The 22543-nt window shown below is 40.8% G+C and overlaps 1 protein-coding gene across 7 annotated transcripts in view; it reads right to left on the bottom strand.

Moving 5' to 3' along the window:
- Positions 1 to 22543, bottom strand: part of Pkhd1 (PKHD1 ciliary IPT domain containing fibrocystin/polyductin) — a 440341-nt gene that overhangs the window by 189077 nt on the left and 228721 nt on the right. For 6 of the 7 annotated variants that reach the window (XR_013104680.1, XM_076915223.1, XM_076915219.1 and 3 more), the window contains 3 exons: positions 18003 to 18180; positions 16456 to 16651; positions 1444 to 1509 (listed from right to left, as the gene is read on the bottom strand). Coding sequence is in view for 6 of the 7 variants with exons in the window: in XM_076915223.1 (XP_076771338.1) it covers positions 1444 to 1509; positions 16456 to 16651; positions 18003 to 18180 (440 nt within the window). In the remaining variant the exon portion in view is untranslated. The remainder of the gene's footprint in view (positions 1 to 1443; positions 1510 to 16455; positions 16652 to 18002; positions 18181 to 22543) is intronic. The other variant, XM_076915220.1, reaches the window with a different exon arrangement.

The following is a 22543-nucleotide window of genomic DNA, read 5'->3' as shown; positions in this document are numbered from 1 at the left end:
TCATATTTTAGATTTACTTTGAGACTTCATAGTCTATACCATGAAAGTCAAGGCATTCCCAGCAATCGTCTTATCTAAAATATTTTATGACATACTGATTCTGTGCTCTCTTATGCATTGTAATGCTTTTCTGTCCTAAATTTCATGTGTAAATTAATTTATATCCACATAAATAATGTAAGCATATTAGGAGCAACATGGTATAGCAAAAAGAATACAGGACTGAATTGAGATATGTGAGGTCTTACCTAGGCTCAACCATTGTCTACTGATGTGACTATGTGAACTGTTTAATCTCTTGGCATCCCATGTAGTCCCAGATACCCTAGAGGACCCTGGCACAAGACAGCCTTTCCAACTGCTATGAACCTATCAAATAAGGACTCATGCACTTTTAAGGAAGTTGGGGACAGGGTGTTCAGAGAGAAAAGAATTTGATGACACTATTTTTTTTCTTGGTAATAGTTATTTAAAAGGAAAACTTAAATTATTTTTCACTTATTTAACATCCTCCAGAGACAATAAGGCATCATAAACGTAAGAACCATTCTTTCTTGCTCACCGTTGTTAAACACACACACACACACACACACACACACACCTTATAGACGGGCAATCAATCAACCAGGAATTCTGAAGCACCTAGTGGAAACTGTAAAGAACTAAATGCTTTCATAGCATGGAAGCCACTGTGAAATCAGTCTTAGCTGCACCAGTCCTAGTACAAAAAGCATGGAGCAGAAACTCAAAGTCCTTCTCTTAGTTTAGTGCAGTAACTTTACCTCATCGACTTTTTAATTGAAATGGAAGAATTTGAAGGGTTTTGATGAGTGTGACTCTTGTCTGACATAACACAAATACTCCCCTGAAAATCAAAGAAAAACCCGGCCTTTGAAAGGCTTTCTCCCCCCTGCAAATGTACAGTTAAACTGACTCACAGTAAACAAAAACAAACTAAGACATACATTAAAAGGTGGTTATGAGATGTTTAGTCTTGAAGAATTCGGCTCCTTTTGAGTTAGCAGGATCTCACAGAACCATCTGACTTTTGGGGAGGGTTTGTTTATCCCGATTTCCTGAAATTACCAGGAACAATTAAAGTTTAGAGATACCCTGGATTTTTCTCTCCATTTGGAGGGGGCCTAATGGCCCATCTGCAGATCTGGAGTCCTGTGTGCACATATGGCTCATAATTTATGAGATGTGCTTATTTACACGTTACAATTCTTACTTTCTATTGTTTTGGAAAACAAATGCATCCTTATATCTTCCCTTGACACGCAGACATATATTTAATTGGAGGACAACACAGCAGAGAACTGTCAGGTGCAAAAGCAGGCAAACTGATGCTTGCCTGGTTACAAACAAAGAAGCGGAGGGCTACATGGAACTGATGGAGCACATTCTGCTCTAGCGGACATTCTCTTTAGTGTTTATACTCACCTGAAACAGTGGGAGGCGTACCATGCTTCACTTGGAGAAATACCTGAACTTGACCTTCACCTGAAACTTAACATTTAAAAAAAAAAAAGAAAGAAAAAAGAATGTGACATAAGACATCACATACAGATGAGAATGATGGCATTGTGTTTTATTCTTCAGATACACCCCCCCCCCAAAGAACAGAAATGGAAAAAAGGGACTTCTTGATAATTAAATGAACACTTGATGTCTACCATTTTATTTAGTTTGATTTAATTATACATAATTGCAGACAGGTCCACATAAGCAGTGTGGGAGGAAATCACTATGCTCTGTGGAGGCCACTGGTGTCCAGCAAGCAATACCTCATTTCCTATGTCCATAATTTTGAGGGTTCGGTTGTCCCACACATGTCTTTCTCACCAGCAGAATTTAGATCACCCATGAAATGTACTTCCTTTACCTTTTTTCCAAACAAATTGTCCTTTTAATGAAGGTTTTTTCCCCCACCCTACTCCCCCTTTCTCCTCTCTTCTTCTAAACCAACTAAGCACATTTAAAAGGCCTGGGGTTCATTAATTTTAAGTGTTCAATAAATTAGTGGAAATAATCAAAAGGCCTGATTCTTTCTGATAATGACAATTTGATGTCAGTATAAACCAGTAGATTAAGCTGGGAACATATGCTCCTTTGCCAAGAGAGGTTGCTATAATTAAATAGTGAATGCATCTACAAGGTGCTCTCATGCCTGATTAATTAGTAATCAGGTGCACGAACTCTATCTTTCTGGTAACACCTTGTCTCTTATTGGTTAATTACCTTTCTGCCTTATACAATGTCATTCCAACCAGCCCCTCCCATCACTGGAGGACCTAATGCAGATGCAGACTGCAGCCCTCGGGGGTCTTGGTCAAACTCATGCTCTCCGTTTTTGTTTCACTAGGACCCTAAACTCTTTCTTTCATCACAGATGGGACAGAACAAATGTCATTCTTTTTCATTACAAAGCATACGCTTCAGAACATTAAAAAGAAATTTACCAAAAAGACCTAAGATGAGATCTCTCTGGTTCTTCGACTCATGTTTTCTTCCTTTTCTCGTGATATTCAATTATAAAATGCATTGGATTTCCCTTTATAGCGTCACATCTAAGACCAGGTACATTGGCCAACATACTCATGATATGTTCCTTCTGTGTGTGCATACATATGTGCATGTATGCGTGTAAACACATTCATGATATGTTCCTTCTGTGTGTGTATACATGTGTGCATACATGCGTGTGTATGGGGGGGGTGATACATTCATGAGTATATCAATGCATGTGTAGAAGACAGAAAATAGCCTCAAGTACTAGTTCTTTGTGCATTGCTTGATACAAGTATTGGTTCTCAGTGTATTGCTTGATACAAAGACTCTTGAACCAAGCTGCACAGGTCATGTTAACTAACCCATGAGCTTCTGGGAAATTCTGCCTCTACCTGCCATCCCACCACGGGAAACCTGAGCGGTATTACACACATGTGCTATCAGTCTGGTTTTTACACTGCTTCTGCAGATTTAACCTTGGTCTTTAAGCTTGTATAGCCAGAGTTTTATCCACTAGGCTAAAATGTTCCTTTGAATGATCATTTCTAAGACCTTCTTCAAATTATAATTTACTTCTACTTCTTGTATATTCACCTGTATCTATCTATCTATCTATCTATCTATCTATCTATCTATCTATCTCCCTCCTACTCTCTCTCTCTCTCTCTCTCTCTCTCTCTCTCTCTCTCTCTCTCTCTCTCTCTCTCTCTCCTTTCCCCCTTCTCCCCCCTCTCCCCAACTCCCCCCTCTTCCCCCTCTCCCCCTCCCCCTCCGTTTTTCCCCTCTCTCCCCTCTCCCCTCTCCTGTCTCCCCTCTCTCTCCCCTCTCCCCTCTCCTCTCTCCTCTCCTCTCTCCTCTCCCCTCTCCCTCAGTAGTTAATGTGGCTGGAGAGGTACCTCATGGATTAAAAGCACTAACTTCTCTTTCAGAGGACCCTAGTTCCAATCCTGGCACCCATGTTGAGCAGTTCCCTGTAACCCTAGCTCCAAAGGATCTAATGCCCTCTTTTGGTCTCTGTAAGCATTTCACTTGAATGCATAAACCTACACACAAGCACACACATATACACATAAGTACAAGTAAAATAAAAAATAATTTTTAAAAAAGTCAGCATCCCACCTTTTCTTTTTCTATAAAGTCTAACACACCATTCACTTCTGTTCATATTTTCTATGTCTCCCTGATATGAAAAGTCACCGATAGCTCCATATCATGATACTAATCTTGTTTGCTTTCAATTCAATAACTAATAATTGCATATCAATTGGTAATTTAGGATAGTAACAGTTACTGACCTTGTCTCTCTACATTTTGTTTTGTTTTGTTTTGTTTTGTCTTGTCTTGTCTTGTTTTACAGTGTTGGGGGACCAACGAAGTCTCCTGGATGCAGGACAGGGACACTGCCACTCATACTCACAGGAGATACTTTCTTTTAAAAGAGAGATTTTTCTCATGTACTCCTGAAATTTGATACTTCTGGAAGTGTACTTGTTTTTTTCTCATGGGCTGACTTGCAAAATGGTTACACAAACTAGACCATAGAAAGGTTTTCTGCTTACCCCCATAGATGCAAAAGAATAGTAAGCCATAATAGTAATGGTATTAACGATAACAGTGTGAGTTTTCACTGGAATAAAAGGAAAAATATGGACAAACTATCATTATGAAACATGCAAATAAGGGCAAAGATACAATGCCTTTCTGTGAGAGCTGGCCATTAAATAGGGTCACCCAATCGATTTCTAAGAAAGACAAACTGAAAAAAGAATCCCAGGAAACATCTGAAATAAGAAATGAAGTTCATTTAAATGTGTTATGGAAGTCATTGTTAATTCATGTTTCCCAAACAGCACAGACATCATGAGCCTTGTATATGTATGTTCAGTGCATAGATGATATATTTCTTACGAGACAGCCAGGGGTAAGGAAAGTAGGTACTTGTTAGAAGACTTATAAAGCTTTACAGATACTTTACAATATCAACACCTCAAAAAATATCTTAAGAGAAATAGAGAAATAAAATAATTATAATTCCCCACATTAGATAAACCAAATCAATTAGAGGAAAAGCAACCCATGCATCCCAAAGACCTTGAATGAAAACAGCCACCACACACATCTATGCACTCTGGCTACCACAGAATGACTACCATGGAATGAGCTGGGGCAGAAGAATGTATCTACCCTTGACACATCAACCCCTAACCCCAGGCTTGTCCCCTGTTTTCCTTCAGCTCTCATCCAGGGACCATTCTCAGAAGACCAAGTTTTCTGCCTCAATGTTCTATCCTATCAGCCTCTCATTACACTATACTTAAGGGACAGTGCCTGAACTGAACAACTGCTGATGCCGCACAGCCTTACACATCCACCTCCAGTGTGACCGCTCTACAAATCCACCTCCACATCTACACATTCACACATTCACTTCCAGTGTAATTCCATACCCGAAAAAACTCCGCAGAGCTGAAGGTACACTGAAAACCTCTTGCCCACTTTATTAAGTGTGAGACCATCCCTCAGATAGGAGGGTAAGATTCAGAGGATCAGAGAAGACAACGAAAATCTTTAAGCAGTAGGTAAAAAAAAAAAAAAAAAAACACAAGAGTCTAGTTTCCCATACTTCTGTCGTGCATCACCATCAGGAGCTGGCTCTGAGTGTGCACATAGGTCAGATGATGAAAGCTTCTCAAACATTTCTAAGTGAGAAGACTGAAACCAGGATGATGCTGAAGGAGTGGGTGCTAGACTCCCAACAGCAGAGATCTGAATCCTGACTCATCCCATTCCTACATAGGGACAACTAACAAGTTAGTCACCATTTCTGACCTTCATTCACATCACCAGGAAATGGGAGGTGGAGCAGGGAACTTATCTGTTTTATAGGGTCATTTAAGGTCATTGGGTAAAAAATGGGAGCTAACAGAGTACATGGTACATAGGAAGCAAATGTTAGCTGCTACTGGTACCACTACCATAGCATCCCCATTGTTCCTGGCTCCACTACCATAGCAACCCCATTGTTCCTGGCTCCACTACCATAGCAACCCCATTGTTCCTGGCTCCACTACCATAGCAACCCCATTGTTCCTGGCTCCACTACCATAGCATCCCCATTGTTCCTGGCTCCACCTTAAGAGGCTCCAGATTTTGCTCTCACTTGAGTTGCTCTTTCCACAGCTGCACCTCCTCAAGAGGAGCAATAGTATTACACAACTTAAAGAGGTCTGCTTAATTTTACTAAGTGTCTTAACTCCAACAGACTGTGAATATGAAGTGTCATTTCCAATTTGAATAAAGAGAAGAAGGAATGAAAAGCATTCAGTGGTACAGATATTGACTTGGTAAGCATTTAAAGGCTTTATTCAAGCTGTGATATTGTGCATATGCTTTCTCCATGTTTGTACCTTTCAACTTGCATGTGTAATATGCGGGTGGCTAATCATACTTGTTTATAAGTGAAGTCCCATTGTTGATCCTTCCCAGATTGTAGGAACTGGCCCTCAAAGACAGTCTTAGAGTCACTGGATACCACATTATCCTGGTAAACGCTATATGATATAAGCCTGCTATAAGCAGAAGCATCTAAGAGAAGGAGGGATTTGTTTTATACGAAAATGCCTCCTGTAAGAAAAGACAATTATACAACTATAGACAAGTACCCAGTAAGTTAATGTGCTATGCCTGGTGTCTGTTGTCCTGTCTGGGGTCCTAGGAAAGAGGAAAAAAATAACTACACTTCACTCTGCCCTTAAGCAAGCTTAAGGCACATTTGATGTTTTGGTAGGGGAAAGTAAACATCTATATATTCTAAAAGAGTACATGTGGCATTGCCCTCCGGTATGGTTCTCTCCATGTTCCCATTTTAGCTGTCATGCCTGCTGTATCCATCTCTTCTCTTAGGATCTGCTTCACATTCCTTCCCTGAGCCCTGAACTTGACCTCATGCCCAAGAAGTTGATGTCTTCTGGTTTAGCTGCAGGAAACGCTTACTTATCAAAGTGTATGATTCTTTTGCCTGATCTTAGCATCACTAAGAAGCTATGGAAGTCACATTTGCTCTCATAACACATGTACCTTTAAGGGTCTTTAAGAAAATAGAGGAAAATCCTAGGTTAGAGCCTTCTCCTAACCGTAGTAACACTCACTCATGGCAGCTGCTATTATTTTTTTTAATAACTTAATCAAGACTGACAGATATGTTTGCATTAATCATAGTCCTGAGTGGTAGCTCATTAAACCTTCTTAATTAACATAGAAAACAATAACAATTATGAGTCTGACTTAGAAAAATGTGTACCACACTTGCATGGAGACATTTGAAATATCTAGGGACCTCTTGTAGACAAACAAACAAAAAAAATCCAGAGAGACCTGGGAATGAGTATTCTGCTTAGTCTGAGGTAAATTTTTTTAAAAATACTATTTATAAAATTATATAAATTTTCTTGAACTCTACCAGCAGCAGTCTGTTTTTAGGAACAGGTTTTCTTGTCAACTAAGGAGAGTAACTCTGGCGGAAAAGAAAAGAAAAAAAAAACATGAGTTCAGAACAGTCACTAGAAGAAGAAACCAGACAAAACTTTGCAAGGCACAGTATCATTCCCAAATGCACATGTAATAACAAATATTATTAACATAATATGTCTTCTTTCAATGGCTAATGACTTTCAAGGTATTCTACAAAGAAAAAAGTATCCCATTGATTTTCACGGTTTTAAGGATAGTACTTCATGTGAGAAAGTTCTGTTTTTAAAATACAACAACTTAAGAGTTGATTTTAAATATTAAGCAAATAATGCAGAAGGCATGAGAAAGTGTACTGAAAAAGCTCACACCAATGAGCCTGGGTCTCAGGGGGCTTGGGCAGCTGAGCCGTCAGCAAAAGAAGAAAATATGATAAGAGTCCAAGGGGAAGTGGCCACATATCTAAAATTTAAGAAGCGTGGTGTTGGTTAAACTATACAGAGTGTCTTTACAGATAGAGACGAATTAGTTTACTAAGGTACAAGTATGCAACCTTAGATTTTTAGATTTTAAATAAATAACAGCGGGCTAGAAAATAGCACAGACCCCAAGTCAGAACAGCTGTACTGGAATAGGGATCGCCCCACCTATGACCTACGTCACTTACAACCCACCACTTAGCATTGGAAAGAATTATCTTTCTAACCCAGTCCCTTTTAAAATGTCTGTGATAATTCATCTAAGTTTGTCTCTCTCCCTTTCTTTCTCACCACTTCCCTCCCCATTTCTCCCTCTCTTCCTGCCTTCATTCTCTCTCTTCTCTCTCCTCTCTCCTCTCATCCTCTCCTCTTCTCTCTCTCTTTCTCTCTCTCTCTCTCTCTCTCTCTCTCTCTCTCTCTCTCTCTCTCTCTTCTCTCCTCTCCTCTCTCCTCTTTCTCTCCTCTCTCTCTCTCCTCTCCTCTCTCTCTCTCTCCTCTCCTCTCTCTCTCTCCTCTCTCTCTCCTCTCTCTCTCTCTCTCTCTCTCTCTCTCTCTCTCTCTCTTTCTGAATTTTTTTTTCTTTTGGAACAGAGGCTTCTAACCAAGAAGCAAACAATCTCTTTTCCCAAGTTCCTGTTCCACTATCTAGAATTCTTTTTCTTAAACCATGAAAGTTAGTACATTTCCAAGTCAATCGACTACATTAGTGGTAAAGTCCTCTGGGATCTTTGTGGAATGAGTTTTCTATAAGAATGTAAATGAATTTATTAACTAGAATGCTATAGATTGCCTTAGAGGTCTTCTGCATGGGCTGTGTGACAGCATTGTGAAAGATTATGATTCTGCTCCTGCTAGAGGTACTCCCAAGAGCTCAGGAGAGAAGTTCAATCCTGCCTCTTTATATCTCACAGGATTCCTTCTCCAGGAGGTACATGGCATCTTCAGACCCACAGAAGCATAGAGGAGTCCAGACAGCAGCCAGTCCCTGCTGCTTTGAAAACAGGAAAGCCGGAGAGCAAGCATGGTCAGGAGCCTAGTCTCAAACTCAAGAAACCATCATTATTTCTGTAGTCTTTCATGCCAGTAGCCAGATTTCTGGGGCTTCTCTGCAGTGTGACTTGAGTCTCCCAAAGAAACCCGACACACACAACAAAATCCATCTGTCCTTCTTCTACACATGTCACGCTTGCTTTCACAGACCGCAAGCCCCGGATCCTCAACACATACATTGCCTTTCTCTTCATGAAGGGACCATTTGGACACATACACTGGTTGGTCTGCCAAGATATGTTTTGGTTTTGTTTTCTCTCCGATCAGAAGGTGGTGGTAGGAGCCTCTGAGTCTTGCAGGTGTATCTTCAGCTGCTGCCTCACACAATGTCCCAGAGCCCAGTGTGGGAGCAGTGTCTGCTCTGCTGGGGGAGCAGGGGCTATGTGAATCCAGGAGGGCAACTGTGAATGGCAAAGCATCTGATATGAATTTACCACAGGCTGCTGGTTGGGTGTGTGGGGGGGGGTACAGCAAGGGGTGGAAGCTCTGCGTATTTAATGCACCCTGCCACAACCCAACAGTTTGCCCTAAAGAGCCTTTTACCAATATGAAAGGACAGGGTCAAAAGTAAGTTGACCCTTGACAGAATGTACAATTATTAGAAGAGTCTGTGTAGGAGCAGCTGCTGGAACCCCACTGGCTCCACATTGGGCTTCCAAGAGTCAGAATATGAATAATCAAGTCAAGATTGTTTTCTCCACTTCCCTTACCCCCTCACCACCTCCTGCCAGCCTTCACCTCCTGGTTTAGGCAAGTCCTATTATATTTCTACAGGAAGAAGCATAGCCCTCCCTAGCAGCTGCAATAATTGTGTTCCTATTGTGATGAAGACCTCCTCCTGGCCACCCCCCTACAAGTGGCCATTGTGAGTTTGGAGTCAGTGATTATACGCTTGGCCTGATGCTTTGGGGGACCCAGCTGCCTAAGTGCTGACACACGAGTCAGTATGGAAAGCCAGGGAGGGGACCAATAGAGGTGGAGGCAAGAAGTGGGGGAAACCCAGTCTGTGAGATGGTCTGACATACGAGACCTTCTGCATAAGTCAAGCCCAGAACAAATGAGGCTTTATCGGGCCCCAGTGATGAGGGGTCTCATCTCCCTTTGAAGTGGAGCTGAGCATGGGGCCTAGCAGCTTTCCCTCCTTTGGACCAAGCAAACATCCTTCTTTTGATATGCTACATGCTCATTATCTCTGCCCCATTTAATGATTTTTGATTGAAGGGTGGCGGCTGGGATGCTGAGAGGATCGTTAGAGAGGCTCCACACAGCCAAGTCCATAAGAAAGGCTCTCCTTGTGTCTGGGCCTAAATTTGGAATTTCTTAACAGTGTGCACTTGTTCTTGGAGGCAGATAAGGGCTGAGCGTGAAATTCTTAATTAAGCAATAAATAGAGAGTGGGGTGTCAGCAGATGTAGCCAGTAGCCATGGCAACGAAAAATCACATGGGCGAGAGAGATGAGACTAGATGGCGGCCTCAGGCCTGGGCCTGACTGACAGCTGAAGAATCCTACAAAGCTTGTAAACCAGATTAATTAGCTGACTAATTATTTCATAGCGTTAATGTAACTAAAAAATAAAAATAGTTCCCCATGAACGGAAACATTCCTGGGGGTTGGGGGAAGATGGCAGCAACAAAACTGTTAAGAACGTAGGTTGGTAAGGCAGAGACATAAGCTGTCAAGTCAAACTCTTGCTTGCTGAATTTGACTCCTGGCTTGCAAATAGGAAAGAGTGCTTGTTTTTACAGTTGTGTGTGTTCCCAAGCATGGCCTAGACGTTACAGCTGGGGATGCCATTCTTCATAGCTCACCACATCAAATACTGTTTCAGCTGGGTCCTAACCCACATGTCAGCAACATGTCTCCCCTGTGCCCTGTTTTCTAAGCAGCTCCCTGTGCGATATTTTCAGTAGCTTTGGAACGGCAACCTGGACAGCTCTCCTCAAAAGATAAATCTATATGTAACATTTTTTTTAAGTTCCCGATCACAGCAACATGCAATGTATAGCATATGATGATGAACTTCAAGTAACAAAAAATCCAGTTTAAAAATAAAAGGAGAGGAAAAGGGGCTGGGGAGATGCCTCAATTGGCAAAGTGTTTGCCTTGCAAACATGGGGACCTAAATTTGGTCTCCAGAACCCATGTGAAAAATGGCAAGAACACGAACATGTACTCGTCATCTCAGATCTGGAGAGACAGAGTCAGATGACCTGCATCCCTGAGGCTCTCTGGACAGCCAATCTACTCTAATTGTGAAGTACCTGGCCACTGAAAGCCCTAGCCTCAGAAAACAAGGTGGATGGCACCTAAGGAATGGCACCTGATGTTGGCCTCTAGCATCCACATACATGCACACATGTGCATCCACAGACATGTTCGCCTGCACACACACACACACACACACACAGGGTATGCAAAATAAAAGTTACAGTGAGTACTAAGACTCAGAAAATTAATGGAGAGAAAAGAGAAATAGCTCATTGAAAAAGGTTTTTCCCAGAGTATCAGATTATGCTATGCAAGCTGGGAGGTATTTAAATGCTTTTTACCACATTTCCGAGAGACAAGCAACTATTCTGAACCTCTTTGTAGAAGGCAAGGTATTGAGGCATGGATGGTGTGATTACACCATGTCCTAGGTAAAAGAGCTGTCCAGACACTGATTAAAATCCTAAACCATGAGCTTTCAGAAACCCAGCACTCCATCAAGGTGTTTGCTGAACAAAGACAAAACTGGCCTCACTGGAAAAGAGAAACAGAAGGGTCACGATGTGTGTATGGCATATTATTCACTGTTGTTGGGGACCAGTGAGAAGTTTTCTTCCTCCGCAGCCTGCCTAGAAGCCCCTTCTCCATCATTTCGGTTTGGCGATCAAAGATTATTTAGTGGGTAGCACACTCTAGTGGAGGGATCCAGAGCCAGGAGCTAGACTGCCTGGGTCCTGGTCTTTCTCATTCTTGCTTGAGCCTCAGGTTAGACAGATACTTTAAGTCTCTGTGATGAAGTCAAACTGGAGAGATGTAATTAATTGCAAGAAAATTTAAAAAAAAAAAAAAACTTCTACTGGGGGATGTGGTAAGTTTGCAAACAGTGCAGAAGAGACTCCATTTAGAAGCTGTTAATGTTCAATACAGACAAAATTCCAGCACAGAGAAAAAGACCTTGACACAAAGTCTCACCTTTAACGAAGAACCTATTTGCACCTGGTACTTACTAACTAAAGGAAAATCAATTTTCTCCAATGGATATCACTTGGTATATCAGCCACACTCCTGGGCAGGCTCCATGCCCAGGAATAATAGAGAAACCATGATTTTGTGTACTTTTTTGTTTTTGTTTTTATTATTATTTATTAGATTCCGTTTGGTTTTCTTTTTGTTATTTGTGTCAGGGAAGAGCTTGAGAAAGACAGTGAAGTTGAGTAGGTAAGGAGATGTGGGAATCTGGGAGGAGTTGGAGGAGGAAAAAGAATATGGTCAATGTATATTGTATGAAAATAATAGTAATAAAAGAGACGTATTTAATGAATGAAATCCATCCAGTTGTCAGAGACATTGCCTCAGAAGGAAACAGAAGCTAGGTGCAAAACAACAACACGGAAAAACCTGACCTGAGACTGTGTATGCTTTAGGAAATTGAGCAGTCTCCATTCAACAGAGCCAAACTTCTACAAATGAAACTCTTCTAATGTTTTGCATGCTAGAATATGCCTGCAAAATCTTGATCTGCATCTTTTACGTAAATTATCCTAATATTAATCCTACCAGTAACAGAAAAACTAAGCAAATAAATGAACGTAAGGACCTAACTAATTTATCAAATGTATAATACAAATTCAGCACTATACTTCCTATGGGTTATGTTGGGGTGCCAGCTACAATAAATATAGTTTTGAGTGAGGATGGACAGGTGAATATATGGCGGTTGCCATAGCAACAGGTACACAGTTCCCTGTAACCTATGGGTTTTGTCATCACTGGATTCTGAGGCTTGCTTCTGATGCCAACAATTAAGATATTGGGAAATGTGCACAGATCTATAGGGTGCATGGTAGTAATATCCATTGCATTCCTGCAGAAGTTGTAAACTTTACAAAAAGGATATATGTAATTATGGTCAAATGTCCTTGGTCCTGTGAAGGTTTGATGCCCCTGCATAGGGGAATGCTAGAACATGAGACAGGAATAGGTGGGTGGGTGGGGAAGCACCCTCATAAAAGCAGGGGGAGGGGGATGGGATAGAAGATTTGCAGGGGAGAAACCATGAAGGATAATAACATTTGAAATATAAATAAATAAAATAACTAATAAAAAATGGTCAAATGCACATAGCCAATGTAGCTGCATGGGAGCTAATATACAGAGAAGTATGCATCTCGATTCCAGATCAGAGATGGGAATGTAAGTGGCTGTAGTCACTCATTTGCCACATTGATTAAAGACGATAAAAAAGGTGATACTGCCCAAATTTCTACTGGGCATCCTCTTCAAGGATCAATGGTCTCTAAGTTCATTAGACATTCACAAAACCCTCAGTGGCCTCTCCTTTTCCTTTCCAAATCATAAGCAAAGGAAAGGCTATGAGGATATTCTGATGCAAAAACTTATTTATTAGTAAAAATTTACCTACCTAGTAAAAAGTCTTCTATCAAAATAGTCATCTAATGGTGACTATCATTTGATTAGTGCATATTAGAAATAAAATATCCATAGCTAAATTCAGTCTAAGGAATGTATATTTCAATGCATTTTGTCAAGAAGTTTTCTTTTTATAAGAGGGAAGCACCAATTCTCCCTTTGCTGCTACTAAGAATCAGTAGTGGCAAGGCTTTTGTGTAGGTCAGACTTAGTTTTCATATGATTATGCACAAGTGGGAGAGACAAGTGACCCAGAGCAGTTGCTTACTATTCTGTATCCTTAGGGGCCAGATCTGGCTTGCGGTGGTGGCTAAGACTTGCTATGTTGATCAGGCTCCCCGAATTTGTCAGAATCTATTAGGAACAATTTATAACAAAACCATCATTGCAGAAACCGATTTTTATCAGACCCTCTTTCTTGCACACCAACACATAAAGTGGTGCAGTCACTAAACCCTAAAAGGTCACAAAAGCTAAACACTTAAATAAAAGTAGGGATCTATCTAATGAAATGTCTTATATTGAAATAGCCATCTAGATGATGACTATCATTTGATTAGATCATAATAATGAACTGCTGATGCTGATGCAAGTGGACACCATGGTTCTCATGACAAATAAGGACATTGGAATGGAAAACATAAAACCAGATAAACTCCAGGAGGTCAAAAATGGACAGTCCTGACCCTAACACTGGGATGCCATGAAGCACACACATGAGAAGATAAAGAAATCTTTCAGCCCACAGACTGCAATGACAGAGGGTGTCAGGTTCCTTTGCCTGCAACTAATCCTAACTGAGGACAGACACAGCCTACCCTCCAGTCCTCACGTCCATGGATCTCACACCATCCTGATTCTCTAACCTCAGCAGCTTTCCAGAGTTTCTCTTCTCAAATGTCACATAGAGGCTATCATTCCTTGGCATCAGCAGCTATTCTGTACTGTCCCCTGTGTCTGTAGCCACAACTGCCCAGACTGTCATCTTCATAGTCCCAGATAGTTGGTGGTTGGTTGGGTTCAGCATACAAAGAAGTGGGATTTATGGAAAGTATGACTTTCTATTCCAAAGAATACATCATTAGACTCCATGTTATTAACTCTTCACTTCTCTCTCTCTCTCTCTCTCTCTCTCTCTCTCTCTCTCTCTCTCTCTGTCTCTCTCTCTCTTCTCTCTTCTCTCTTTGTACCTTCCCCTCTACAATTACCCCCTATTCTACTTTCATGATATACATAATCCATCATACTCTCTTACTCCTACCTCCCCTCCATGTAGAACATGTCTTCCTCTTTTTAAGTCCTCTTTTCTACATCTATCTATCTATCTATCTATCTATCCATCTATCTATCTATCTCATACAAACACACACACACATCTTGACTTCACATATGAGAGAAAACACACAATATTTGTTTTTCTGAATCTGGCTTATTAGGCTTACCATAATGACCTCTGGTTCCAATCATCTTCCTCTGAATGTCATAATTGAATTCTTCTTTAGAGATAAATAAAATTGTGTATGTGTATCACATTTTCTCCTTAAACTCCTCAGTTAATGGAAAGCTAGGGTGATTCCATTTCCTAGCTATTTGTGAAGGGTGTATCAATAAACCCAGGTAAGCAATCATCTCTGGTATGCTGATGTAGAGTCTTTTCATGGATATATACCTTGGTCACGTAGTAAGTTTGCATTTAGTTTTCAGACAGACTTTCATACTGATTCCATAATGCCCTCACTACTTAGCATTTGTGACAGAATGAATAAGGGGTTTTTTCGCCATTACATCCTAGCCAGCATTTGTTGTGGTGTTCTCGATGATAGCCATTCTGGCTGGAGTGAATAGACTATCCAAGCAGTCTTTTTAAAAATTATATATATATATGTCTAATTATAGCAATGTGAACATAGACGTCATGTTCTCCTGGACCCCCTGGAACCATAGTTACAGGAAGTAGAGCTGGGTAACAAGCTCACATCCTCTGTAAGCGTAGCAAGAACATTTAACTGCTGAACCATCCTTTCAGCCCCATCTCAAGGCAGTCTTAATTTGTAATTGTTTTTGCTACAAATAGAATGCTATCTTAAAATAAATTAAAAATTCATATTATAAACACATATTAATGACTAAGTTTTAGAAGCTATGCTTTGTGCTTCCCATAATTTCAGTTACCTCAGTCATTCTGGATTTCTGACGGGGTTGAAGATTTATAGTCTCATAGCCAATCCCAGCTATTTACTTTGAGAGAAAAGATTTGAGAGGATGGTTTTTAGCTGACACTCATTCTAAAGCCAAGAAAAAAAGCCAGGTTCAGAACTAAGTCTTTTAGTTAGGAGAGATGGCAGAGGCTCTGGTTAGTCAACAAAATGATGAACTGGGTATTAGGTCTATCTTGTACCTTACTGTCACAAATTGGTATAGTTATGCTCTAATTGCATTTAGAGAGAAAAGTTTTATTTTAACAGGAAGGGTGATATGTAGGAGGAGCTAAGGTGGGAGGAGTAAGGAGAGGAAGAGGAGGAGTAAGGAGAGGAGGAGGAGAAGGAGAAGAGGAGCTAGGTGACAAGAGAGAGAGAGAGAGAGGGAGAGAGGGGAGGTGGAGAACATGGAGGCAGATGTTTGTGTGTCTTAGCCAGTCAAAGATAGTTGATATAACTAGGTTGGGTATTGGGTTACACTTCTGATTATATGGACATCTTGTTATTGAGCATTACCAAATTTATAAAGCCTTTGATTAACATTTTTAAAAATTGTATAAAAGCAAAAATGAGAAGAGGGGATGGAATAGAGGTTCTCTGGGGAGGGGAAATGGGCAAAGGGGATTGCATCTGAAATGTAAATAAAATACCCAATAAAAATAAATAAATAAAATTAAAAAATAAACACATATTAAGCATGATCTAGGTTAAGACTTGGATAAAGAATTTTACATTCCACCTTTTATTTAATCCCATACCCTTTAATGGAGATCCTATTATTATTTTACAAATAAGGGTACTACATTGTAGAATATCTACTCATCACCCACCACCTTCTAATGAAATATACACAATTTTATTTATCTCTGTAGAAGTATTCAATTATGACAATCACAGGAAGATGTTAGGATATAGTGGGTGATAAATACTGAGTCTTAGGACTGAGATTTAAACCCACACGATCTGAATTTAAAGCCTATCCATTTCATTAAAGCACATAGCACAGCTGTCACCCTTGTATTTATTTCACAGCACAAATGCTAAAATTCAAGAATAAAGAAAACTTCTGCCCATATGCCCTGAAAGATACCTCTGCAGGCAGATACTTACCCAGGTAGGTGAGCTGCCTCAACTTCCTGTTGAAGAACCAATCACAGGCTCCGTCTTGACTGGGCAAAGGATGAGATGGAAGTGACTGACCCACCCGACTCCCACATCTGAGGAGGATGTCGGGATATGGTGGCAAGTCCCTGTGCATTAGCAGAAGGTAATTTCCAGGGGCAAAGCTGTCAAATGTTGCTGAGTACTGAAGTGAGAGAGAAAGGGGGAAGAAAACCAACATCAGTGATGGAGGAGACGCCCTCCCCTCAAAAGGAGTAATTTTATCAACAGGACAGATCAACTCCAAGCCACACATTCTGTGTGAGAAACAGGCCGACTTGAATCTATTTCATATGAAGTTCACAGTGGGGCTACAAACTCATTAACTGTAAAAACTGAAAAAAAAAGCCATGGGGTTCCTCTTGTTTATAACAACCACAGTTAACAGAGGAGCAGACCACGGCCCAGACAAGTGAATTGATTTCTCTCAGGTCAGGCAGCTGTAGGGAAAGGGGGAACTCTACATTCCTTCCCACCTACCCTCAGGACACACAGAGGAGAGCAGTGGTAGGAACTGTGTGCCAGTCACAGCAATCGTTGACGCTCCTGAGCCACGATCCGTAGCATGAGGTGCCTTTGATCCATTCAACCCCAAGAGCCCAGTAATTGTTGATCTCACCATACCAGTCTAAAGCATGCTGCACCTTCCCATGCACCACATGACAGAAGAGAGCTGAGCCAGGACACACACCCTCCTGTGCCACATCCTCATCCCCCTTAGCTTTGGGGAAATCCTCTTGAGTGTTCTCATGGTAAACCCAAGGACCACAAAAAGAACCAGCGGGCAGGATATCCTTTCTGAGGGCCATGGAGCAATGGGACAAGATGTGTCCCTCCTGTTTACCCAAGATACACAATTACAACTATGTGGACCTTGTTACACGGGACACAGAAAAACAACAACAACAACAAAAATAACCCCACCCACATGTCATAGGGAAATAAACTTAAAGAAACACACTGAATTACTTTTTCCTCTTAAAATTTATTTCATGACTTATTCATTGTTGTTGTTGTTGTTGTTGTTTTGTTGTTATCATTTTTTAAAATGTACCCACTTCCTACCTAGCTATTACCCCTAGCAGTTCAATTCTTTCCACCCAGTCCAGCTTGGAGAAGCAGAGATTTGCAAATTCATCTTGAGCCACAAGGTGGCAGTATGAAACATGCAAATGCCCAGTTAAGAAATTCTCTCTGCCTACTAACCCTTAAAACAGGGGTAAGTTAGGTTTTTGCCTATAATTTTTTAAAGACGTTATAGGAAAGGCTTAAGGGCTACTTCTCATCAAATTACTCAATTCAACATTTCTAGAAGAACTAGTTTTGCATTCAGGATGGGATTTAAATACCAAAATTTTCAAGTGAACAAACAAACCACACAGCAAAAAACTGCTGCAGCTTCCTGCAGAAACATGGGATAATATTTGCAGCCCAATCCTTTACAAAAGTATAGAGAACCCCTTAGTGTGTAAAAAAATACCAATAGAAGGGGTTACCTGCAACGATCTGTCCATCCAAGGGCCCTCGAACTGCAGCGAGTAGGTCTCCTGATCCAAGAGTAGAGCCATCCAACCATAATAGTTAGACAGTGTGTCATCCACATAAGTGACAGTGATGGTCTTATTTCTGATGTCAGTCATGGTTAAATTCTTAGGAATATCAAGGCTGTTAGCTCTACAGTGAAATAACCAGAAAAAAAAGTAAAGTAAATAAGAATCCCAAGGAGAGGCCAGGAAATAGCTCAGCAGTTAAGAGTACTTGCTGCTCTTCCGTAGGACCTGGGTTTGAATCTCAGTACCTAGAGGGCTGCTAACGACTACATGTAACTCCAACTTCAGGGGATTCAACTCCATCTTACAGAGTCCATGAATACTGCACAGATATACATGCAGGCAAAACACACATATATATTTAAAATAAATGAATGAATAAAAATCTAAAAACAATTAATTCTATGGTAATTTTCCCATTCTACATCTAAAGCCCTCCTCTTCTGTTCTCTGTGTGAGAACAGATGGTGGTGCTGCATGGCTTCTACCTATGTTTCTACAGAAGTGTACACAAGCTATGGAGGTCAAAACAGCCCACTAGAAGACTGTCACCAGAAGGCTCGTACATATTACATGGTCATGGTGGAACTAGGTAAGTAACATTCGTACCTGAAACCACTAATAAATGTCACCTTAAGGAATCCATGTGGGCCAGAATAAAATGTAATCTAACAAATGTCTACAGTAAAAACTTGGTCATGTAGCAAGCTTGTTAACAACAAAACAATTATTATGAGTACTTTGATATTCCCATCAGAGCTTTCAGGAGAACAGAACCTGATGTGACACAACTCTTCAGTACCCTTCTCTAACTGCCTAGGAAAAACAGCTTCTGTGGTGTTTCCTGGAATGAAGATCTTGGCGTCTCTCCCAGAGTCTGGCCTACTGCACAGAACATACTGCTGTTGCTGCACCTTGATGTTCTTGGGTTTGCTTCTTTAAAACCACAGATTGTACTAACCTTGGGTCAGACATACTTCTTTCTTTCCCTTGGTGGCTTCCATGTCAGACCAGGGCTGTACACACATTGGTCCTGTTTATACGTGTTACAGATGCAGACTGGTGGAATATGACTTCAGAAAAGCAGTCTGTGCCATCTTGCTAACTTTTATAAAGGGTTATAGGCAGAGAACGCATTTCACCAAATGAAGAAACTGAAACAGATCATGGTAACACCTATATCTTCTTATTCATTCTGTATAGCTCATCCCAGAAAGTGAGATTTTATTAGAACATAAATATATCATCTGGAGAGACGGCTCAGCTGTTAAGAGCACTAACTATTCTTCCAGAGGTCCTTCCAGAGATTCAATTCCCAGCAACCACATGGTGGTTTGCAACCATCTGTAACAAGATATGACGACCTTCTCTGGTTTGTCTGAAGACAGCTACAGTGTACTTATATACATAAAATAAGTTAATTAATTAAAAAGAACATAAATATATTTAGTCAAAATTGAGACTCAAAAAATAAGTGAAAAAAACTAAAAAATAAGGAAAAGATTTTTAATGGTCAATAAATAGATGGATATTTTTCTCCATTTGTTTAAACTACATGAGAAATTTTCACCATGACATATGTATCTAGACCCACTTTATAGCCCTGTGGTATATGATAAGAAGGAAGACTCCACGTGGGAGAGATTGTTCTCACTACACCAACAAACTTGCCATGATCTCCTGACTTTAAGTGAATCCCAACCTTTGCCTCCTAAGTGCTTGAAATTATAGGGAAGTGTCCTCACACCTATAGGCAAAGGGGAATATTCAATACCTGGGCAACCAGAAAACTGAGGCAGAGGATCTCAAGTTGCAGGTCTCCCTGAGCCACAAAAAAAAAAAAGATTCTGTTTATATTGGATAGTTTTCAAAACTATCCAATATAAACAGTTCTGTATTTCCAAATGACCCTAGCTCTCATGTCATGCTTGTGAAGATACCTCCTTAAGACTGCTTTGTTAAAAAGTCTGTGGGGCATTTTCTTAATCAATGATGTGCAGGGCCCAGCTCACCATGGGTAGTGTTGAAAGAGTTCAAAATTTTTAAACCTTCCACAGATGGAGTCAAGAGTGCAGATCAGCTTGTTCTGTGCTCTGGGTCCTAGGAAACTAGCTATCCACAAGACAAAATAGATAAGATAGGAGTTCAGAGCTGAGAGTTCAGGTCAGCGTGACCGTGCACCATGGGTACCAGGAACTAAAAACTGACCATAAGATAGATTGAATAGGGTTTGAGCTGCGAGTTCAAGTTAGCGTGCCTGTGCACCCTGGATACCAGGAACTTGGCTGACCACAAGATAGATGGCTGATTATGTATAGGCTCTTAGAGGATAACCTGTTTTTTGTACCCTGTTACAAACTAAATAATAGTCTGGGACTTTGCACAGGTGCTCTCCAATAGCCCTCCCTTACTCCCCCTGGGTTGTGGTCCCCCCCCTGAGTTGTGGTTTGGGGCTTTAAATTCTCTCTGTCCCCAAAGCCCCAGGGTCAGACCCCATTGCCCCTGCGTGGGCTACAGGTCTTGACCTCAGTATACTGATTAAAATATACCTCTTGCTGATTACATCAAGTTTGGTATCTTACAGTTAATGGGCAGCCATGAATTACCGAGACTTGGGTAAGGTCCTCCCTTCGTGGGGCCTTACAGTGTCACCTCTGAGCAAGTGCTCATGAGCTGTTTGAGAAAGCAAACTTAGCTAGACATGAGAGCAAACCAGCACTTCTCCATGGCTTCTGCTTCAGGTCCTGCTTCCAGATGCCTGCCTTGAGTTTCCTTTATGACAGACTGTGATAGGGGCACATAAACCAAATAAACCCTCAACTCCACAAGTTATTTTTAATCATGCTTTCTTGGCACAGCAACAGGAAGTGAACTAATGTTTTTCAAATAAACAAATAGAAAAAGGTGCTTTTGCAAGTTAGAATAAAATGTAAAATATTAGACATAAATTACAAATGTGAACTATATACATCAGTGTGTGTGTGTGTGTGTGTGTGTGTGTGTGTGTGTGTGTGAACTTGGAGCTTACTAACTAACCAGTTAAATCTTGGCTTGCTTTCTTTCAGCGTGGAGACAATATATCCTTGATCCCTTACCACGTGATTGAATGTGTAAACTGACAAATGAATCAGCCTTTTCTCATTGAGACAGAATTGTTATGTATAAAGTACACATTTGAAAATCACACAATCTGTTACAAAATAAAATCACAAAGATGTTTCATAAGGTTTCAGTGCATTTGGGATTTTCCCATGGTCTCTCTTGGGTTGCTATGGTGTGTGTGTGGTTACAAGCCAATGGTTCAGTATGTCTGGGAAGGTTATCTGTGATATTTTGTCCTTTGAAAATATGAGTATAAGCTTTTGTGTTACAGAGCATCGACTTAGAATTTTGTGTGTGTGTGTGTGTGTGTGTTATTAAACCTATTTGCTTCTCCCATTAGTGAAATAAGAAGGATCAAAAAATCTTTGGGCATTTGGAATAAACGAACTATTTGTGGGGAGCCAACAGAAGGCAGCTATCATCCTTGCAGCAATCTTGAGCCATATACCCTGACAAGAGACCTGATTACAACAGCCTACAACAGCTGAGCACACTCTGATAACATCTTGTTTTAGATACCCAGGATCTTCCCTTGGGTGTGTGAGACTTAAAGGTATGATTTAGAGACAAGACCTAAGGGCGTGACTTAAGGGTGTGACTTAGAGGCGTGGCTTAGAAGTGAGACATATAAAAGGCGAGAGGCAGACAGAAATTATTATTAAGTATTAGGCACTTGGAGTAGGCACTTGAGACTTGAGACAGGCAACTAGGATTAGACACTTGATCTTGGATGAGACTCGAGGCTAGAACTTGGAACTTGGAGGCACTAAGGACTAGGAACTCAAGACTTGGGACTTGGACTAGGAAGAGAGACTGAAGAATAAACGGGATTGAATCACACTCTGTCTGGTCTCCATTCCTTGCAACTGTCCTCACTCTCTTGCTGAACCCCGATCCGCAGACCGGAGCAGCTTGGGGCAGTGTGGGCTCTAACAGTTTAGCCCCCAAGGCTTTTGGCAGTGCAGGTTCCAATATTGATAGAGTGATCAGCGACATTTTGGCCCCCAAGCGTGGGGTAGAGCGGTTCTCAACATTTTTGGCCCCCAACGTGGGGTGGCTCGGGCTGCAACAACCTATTCTGTCCCAGGATTTGTCTATGTAGTGTTACCTGGATCATTATAAACTTGAAGGCAGAAATTTTCTGTCTTTTGGTTTTAGATACTTAGGGTTTACCTCATCTACTTCTACTGAGATTTGGGTTTGAACTGCTAGACAGGTCTTAGTTTAAATTCTTAGAGCTAGAATGAACCTGAAGGAAGCTTGTTACAACTTCAAATCCAATACCTAGACTCCACCATAGTATTACATCCTGTCCCTGTTCCCCCTTAATGCTGCATTCCTGCTCCATCTGTAGAACTTTAAAGGTACAACCTTTAATATTATTA

This window comes from Arvicanthis niloticus, chromosome 17 (assembly GCF_011762505.2).
Source record: "Arvicanthis niloticus isolate mArvNil1 chromosome 17, mArvNil1.pat.X, whole genome shotgun sequence".
NCBI classification, from domain to species: domain Eukaryota; kingdom Metazoa; phylum Chordata; class Mammalia; order Rodentia; family Muridae; genus Arvicanthis; species Arvicanthis niloticus.
Note: the sequence above shows the minus strand (reverse complement) of the source record. Positions and strands in the feature narration are given on the sequence as shown.